The sequence below is a fragment of the Diadema antillarum genome, unplaced genomic scaffold, assembly GCF_040938485.1.
Source record: "Diadema antillarum isolate AM-2024a unplaced genomic scaffold, OU_Dant_1.0 seq00000466_RagTag, whole genome shotgun sequence".
Taxonomy (NCBI): Eukaryota; Metazoa; Echinodermata; class Echinoidea; order Diadematoida; family Diadematidae; genus Diadema; species Diadema antillarum.
The window spans coordinates 1,513,012-1,519,892 of NW_027271436.1; the positions used below are offsets into that span (position 1 = coordinate 1,513,012).

General features: G+C 38.6%; 1 protein-coding gene across 1 annotated transcript; it reads right to left on the reverse strand.

Moving 5' to 3' along the window:
* Positions 1 to 211: 211 nt before the first annotated feature.
* Positions 212 to 6,612, reverse strand: LOC139733270 (alpha-2,8-sialyltransferase 8B-like). The gene is made up of 3 exons (XM_071644107.1): positions 6,363 to 6,612; positions 6,079 to 6,193; positions 212 to 506 (listed from the first exon to the last, which is right to left on the reverse strand). The coding sequence occupies exons 1-3, from the start codon at positions 6,610 to 6,612 to the stop codon at positions 212 to 214; spliced, it is 660 nt and encodes a 219-aa protein (XP_071500208.1).
* Positions 6,613 to 6,881: the final 269 nt, after the last annotated feature.

Genomic DNA, 6,881 nt, shown 5'->3' on the forward strand with positions numbered 1-6,881 from the left:
AATGTGTGTGTGTGTGTGATGTAAAGATTTCAAGTTTCTATAATGTGATGACAAAGTGTTCCTTTTCCTTTTCTTCTGAGTGCATTATGTAAATGTATCATATATCGCATGTTATTTTGGATTCAATTGATGTTTTTATGGTGTCTGTATGTTTGTACAAATGTGTTTGTGTGAATGTGTAAGCTTCTTATGTTAAGCTTCTTTTGTAAATTCAGATATCTAGCTGACTGCGGTAGTCGTGCTTGTCCCACTTTCCCGCGCAATCGTTGATGATCCGCAAATAGCCGTCGTCTTCCAGCGACTGCCACACCTCGAACTCCTCGCTGAATGAGTGACGAGTCTTTGAGTAGTTAAGGGGTATGTCGTCATAGTAATGATAGCGAAGTGTTCGATTTCTCGGATCGACGTAGCGCGGGTAGAATCCGAACATCGTTATTCGTCGGCAAAATGTGTTAGCTGCAAGATAAACTGCCGCGCCAGTCGTTGCAAGTCTGACTCCAAGCCATCTATGTTATAGAATAACCACGACAGTGAGAAGAATAGAAAGGTAAGTCATTGATTACCAGTACTATTACAATTACAAGTAATATTATCAATGTTGTTATAGCCCAATATCCAGTACTTTATATTGGCAGCAAAAAACAAACAAACAAACAAACAAACAAACAAACGAGAGAGAGGGGGGAGAGAGAGAGAGATAGGGAGAGAGGAAAAACGGGGGTATTACGAATACTACTGTGTTTTTGTCACCAAGGAGATTTTCTCATTCCATTAGTCACTGAAACATCGGGTTCATTACTCTTTAAAACGCCCAAAACTGCCCGTCCGCTTGTTTGTTTGTTTGTTTGTTTGTTTCCTTTTCATTTAATTTTACATATCATACATCATATACTCTTTATGCACCAAGAAAAACAGGCCCACGAGCTATACGGCTCAGGAGGACTGGTGTATATATAGGTGATTAACGCCCTCGAGCTCGACCATACATCACGGACTTAATAATTTACGTATTCATGTGTCGAGTTCGTCGATGTGGTATTAAACGAATAGTTTAATCTAAAGAGGTGTAAAGCTATCACCATGAAATCCTTACTTTTACTCACTTTGGTTATGCTAACACGTTTTATTATTGATATTGATATTTATTATCATTCTTATACTTTTTTATGTTAATGTTATTATTACTTTCCTCAGATTGTTTTTATTGTTATTATTACTATTATTATAATTATCATGATTATTGTTGTTATTATTATTATGATTAACATTATCATTCACTATCATTGTAATTATTGTTTTGTTAAGTACTGTAAACATTTCGTAGACGAATTAACTAAATTCGTTACGAAATAGGCCAGGCGACAATTGGCGCGCCATACAAACTATTACGGTCTTTGTCTATAGTTTAAACCATGGACAAAGATTACATGTACCACGTTCGAGAATTCGGGCCGTTGTATTTTCGTCGGCCTTATGCCAAAAGGTCCATAACACTATAGACTTTGTACAATGTTAGTGCCCTTTTAGCATAAGGCCAACATTATAGAGCTTGATGATCACAACCATATATTTCGAAATGTAACAAAGAAAGAAACAACCCATGGCCGGCGCAGCCGTGTGGGCCGTGGGGGCTCGGGGCCCCCACTATATTGACAACTAGGCCCTATTTCACTTTCGTTACCTCAGCAACTAACAGGCCCGTTCACACACAACGAAAATCGAAATTCAATCGCGATCCAAATTTCGATTTTTTTTTCGACCGTTCATACACAGGGAAACAGTCAGTCGTCACGCCGTATGCAAATTAGGCATAATGAGGTTCCGTGTGCCAGTGTTTACTCGATGCGCATGACCGTCTCGCGAATTTAAGGTTTCACGGGATTTTGCGAGACTCTGTGCAAGCTCCAATACAGTTGCCATGCAGTTAGCGCTAGTGTATACGATTTCGACATGGTGGGGTAAGTCCAATTACCCGTTTCGTACTCTTCATTTTGATATAAAATTTGTCCATACTTAAAAATATTTTCAACGTTTAATCTCTCGTTAAATTTACCTTATATTTTGCTCGTAGTTTTGATATATTCGAAACATAAACCTCTATTTTGCTGGATCCTGGCTGGTATAAAACTTTTCATACTCTAATTTTTTTTTTATTCGGCAGAGGAAGCATGTACCGATACTTGTTTTAAAAATCGAAAAGATGCAATATCTGTAAGTTACTTAAAAATTCGTTCAAAAACTGACTAAAAAGAGACTTGCACCGGAAGTTGCGATCGCCGAAGTCAAGATTTTTCCTACATATGGCGCGAAGCTTGGCGTGTCCTTGAAAGTATTTTCTCACGACGTCAAGAATGTGTAGTCCTATACGACGCAAATTTTTATAATAATAACAACAATAATAATGATAATAACAATAATAATAATAATAATAATATAATAATAAGAATAATAAAAACATGTGGCATGATTAATAGCTCATCTTGATATTAACATTCATGCAAACCACCAGTAGTCCCCAGTTGCAGTTCCAAGTTCCAGTTAAAAAAAAAATGCAATTAAAATAGAGAATAAAACGGATAAATCATAATCTAGCGGACATATCATCAAAACCAGAAGTATAATTTGAAGGAGTGAGAATGTCCAAGAAAAAAAAACAGACACAAGATTATTTTATTTTTTAAACTGTAATTTGCAAGACAACTTGATGTAAACTAGACATGAAAAGAAAATCACAATGGAACATTTCAGAAAAGAAAAGGCATGAGAAACATCGTAACACAAATATTAGTATATGGGACTAAACCCAAGTGTTTTTTTTTTAACGTGTGAAATTGCTGACGTGCTCGTATCTGCAAGTAGTCAAACAAATGACAAATCCATACGAACAGAATGTGGCGATAACGAATCCTTAAATAATTATCTACTAAATTATGACAGAATATGACAGGACAAACCTATCATATACACGTTTAAGCCGAGTTTCAGTCTTCAAGACCCGACATAGGAAGTAAAAAAGAAAACACAGTAGCAGACGATGTGATGACGTCATGCGACCGTCGTTTCTGACCAATCACGATCCAGCATTGTACGAAGGCGCTAATGGACGATTTAAAACAAAGAGCGATGTGACATACTGTTGTAATTTGCTGGATCCCATGAGGTATAAAAGAAAGAGTGACTTGATTTTTCCATATTTTGAAAATAAGATAATCAAGTATCCTACTTAAGGGCGGACGTCCACTTGGGCGCGGACAAGCCCCGGAAGGGTTGCGGAAGCAAATTTTGTCATTTCGGCATCCTGTCCGCGACAGACGCGGAATAACTTTGTGAATCGGTTCGTCCTGGGGCATTCCTAGGACTGTCCGCGGACTGTCCGCGGACTGACTGCGGACATTCCTAGGAATCACTCCGGAAGAGCGCGAAATACCTCGGATGGCTCGGAATGTGCTAATCGTAGCCGGGTGTAATCTAGGATTACACCAGGAATGAACGCGGACAATCAGGATGCCTTCCGGACAACATAAGTTAGGCATGCGGACAAACTGCTGACAACACCAGGAAAATGGAAAGGTATAAATTCGGCACTGACTTTGAATTTTCCTCATTTGACTGCTAGCCGTACAACACAAGGCACCTTTGAACAGTTTGCCTCTATAAAAAGAAACATCTTATGTTTATGAAAGTAGACCTCCAGATAGTTTTCATATTTTATATTTCAACAACTACAAATTTGTCATACTGAGGACAAAGTTTCAGAATTTATGTTCAATAAATAGAAAAAATTGGTTATATTATAAATTCAAAATGAAAAAAAAATGAGAAGTCAACAAAAAATAAATACACTTTGTATGAAATATTCTAACGAAGATTATACGGCTGGAAAAGAGAAAATATTATATGATTCACTTATTCAAATATATAAATATGATATAAAGAATACATTGAAGGTGTTGAAGCAGGCTATGAATATATCAAAAAAGAAATGAAATATTACAAAAATAAGACATAGTAATAAAATTTTTGAGGATCCCAATGATAAAGCTAATATTTTTAACTGTCATTTTTCAATGATTGGAGAGAATTTGGCAGAAAAAATACCACAGTCAAATATACATTTTCTAAATTCTTAGATCAATCCATTTCCGTTTCTATTTTCTTTGTCCCAACAACAAAATATGAAATAATAGATATTGTTACTGCAATGAATAACAAGCGAAGTCCCGGTTATGATGATATCAGTAATTTTATTTTAAAGGGAATTATATCTTCAATTGCTAACCCACTTTCATATATTTTCAATAAATCCATATCAAATGGTGGTTTTCCTGATTTATGAAAATAACTATTACCTTCTCCTTTGCCTTCTGCGACCGGGAACTCCTTAAATTTACCTGTTCTTCATCACTTATAGACAAAAGGTGTGGTTGTGATGGGGATATTTGCATGGGGGCCTCGCCTCCCTTCTTGCTCTTTTTGCGTTTCATTGGCATGACGCTCGCAAGACGTAACAACACTTTCGTGTCTTGATCACAAAATGTCCGCATCGGTTCCGGACACTGGCATAATAAATCCGCATCGGCTCCGCGCTGACATCGTCAGGACATCGTCAGGACATGTCGCCGAAGGTGTCAGGAAGTTCATTTCCGCGTCCAAATTTTGGTCTCGATCAAAACTTGGACGCGGAAAATTTTCTCTCTCCCGAAGGTGCGGAAACGCCCGGACATGTTTAGGACAGTGAGCGGACACGTTCAGGAACGTGCGGACAGGTTCCCGAAGGAGTGCGGAATACCAAATTTGCATTCCGGGGCTTGTCCGCGTCTTGTCCGCGCCCTAGTGGACGCCTGGTCTTATTTAGTTTGAAAGAGATGCAAGGTGGTTAAGAACGTATTTGACCCACTTCTTTCGGATTTAAATTTTATATTTTCAACGCGTGAGATTACTCGTATTGTTACCCTAATTCCCTTTACAGTATTGTCAAATCATTGTCATTATTTAAATAAGACCTTGAGCTTTCTTCTTTCATTTAATGTAAAATTGAGCTGTAAATGTTATGCTGGGGCTGGACAACGATAGTTTAAAAAGAACACTGCACAGCTAATTATGTATTCATGACCGCTCCGAGCGTGCATACGTCCTCCGCGCTCTGTGCGAGATTCGCACGCCGTCACGATCGCACTTCACAGCAAGGAAAGAACGATCAGTGGCCAAATTGCGCATGCGCGAAACTTGCATGACCGAAGACTGACCCCACGGTCCCAATAATGTTGACGTTCACGCGCTACGAACGATGGGATTAAAAATACCGATTTCCGAATCTCGATCGCGCTCACACACACGACGCTTGGCAAAATAATCGCTAATAGTGCGAGTTGGATCGCGATTAGGAACGCGAAAATTAGTGAGATTTTTCTGTCCACACAGGAAAAGATTTCGAAATTTTGATCGCGATAAGAAAATCGATTTTTAAATCTCACTTTTTCCCTTGTGTGTAAACGGGCCTATTGTAATGTATCACTATTGTAATTTTTTTCTATTATCGTTGCTTTCTCTGTACAATTGTACGCATTGTTTCTTTCACTCAAGACAGTGAGATTTATGTTTGTATTTTGTGGAAAAATTGAATGAATTTAAACTTGAACTTGAACTTGAACTTGAAATTTTTGTGCACCATGCAAAGGAATACATAAGGTGTCATCACTTTGGGCCCCCACACTTTTTTCAACCTGGAAGTACGCAAGTGGCACTAAAATAGAAATAGATAGAGATCTTGAAGTATATGGCGGCAGTACGGTTTTGTTTTGTTTTTCTCTGAAGACCTTTTTTTTTTCATAACACCCGGAAATGGGAGGGGAGAGAATGAGCTGAGGACCATTTTTATTTCTTCTTAGGACCCTTTTTTTGTTTTGTTTTTTTGCTTGTCAGCTGAAGAAACCCGGAAGTGGACGGGAAGAAGAGATGAGGCGACGTATTTTTTTTTTGTCTTTGTTTTTGTTTTTGTTTTTGTTTTGTTTTTTTGCTTGTTAGCTCATGAAACCCGGAAGGGTTGAACCCACCAGAAAATGAACAAATGCTACGTACTCGTGTGCTGGTGGGAATGGACTCTCAGGACTGAAAGCAAAGAGAACTTGCAGGTTGTAATATTTCCTGTAGAACTCCAGTCCTTTCATGGCGAGCTCATTAATCCTCGATTCACCTTTAAAATACCACACGACAGTGTTATTAACACGCAATATGAGTTTCATCAAACTTTGGCATTTTTTTCGGTATCCTCGTAAGTGGCTTCTTGGCGTACACATCCTGGGCGCAAAAAGACAGTGTATTGCTCTGCTCAAAGTTTATCGTAGTTAGATTTGTCTTCGAACCAACGTCATGAGCAAATTTCCCTCCCGCGGGCGCGAGGTTCATCCGCAGGACTAGATCTGCCCTATCGATGACGTCACCGCAATTGCTTTCCAACAGAATGCCGCTATTTCCGACGATGGAGCACGAATCCACTAGCGGGACAGTCCGGGTCTGCCCGCTCCGGGCCATGCCAACTTTAGACGAGGATTTCCTCATTGTCTTTGGCGGGATTCCATTGATGAATATCTGGATAGTCTTGTCACGAGTCATTCCCGACGTGATGTTTATCCCTTTGAAAATGACGAGAACAGGTGGCGTAATAAAGCACAGTTGTATAATTGTAATATTACACGGTACTTATCCACTATTTGAATGTTCACTGAATGAAATATCTTTTCAAGTTTTATAAGTGTATACTACTTCTTACATATTTCATGTAAGGGTAGTGCATGACGTATGATATTTCATTATATATATATATATATATATACACATATATATATGCCTCTGTGTGTGTGTGTGTGTGTGTGTGTGTGTGC

Excerpts from the sequence above, each read along its gene's own strand:
- LOC139733270 (XM_071644107.1), bottom strand. The coding sequence starts at position 6,612 with ATGACTCGTGACAAGACTATCCAGATATTCATCAATGGAATCCCGCCA. Across the intron at positions 6,194-6,362 it reads GAAATTTGCTCATGACGTTG|GTGAATCGAGGATTAATGAG; the intron begins GTTCGAAGACAA and ends GGTATTTTAAAG. Across the intron at positions 507-6,078 it reads CCATTCCCACCAGCACACGA|ATGGCTTGGAGTCAGACTTG; the intron begins GTACGTAGCATT and ends TCTATAACATAG.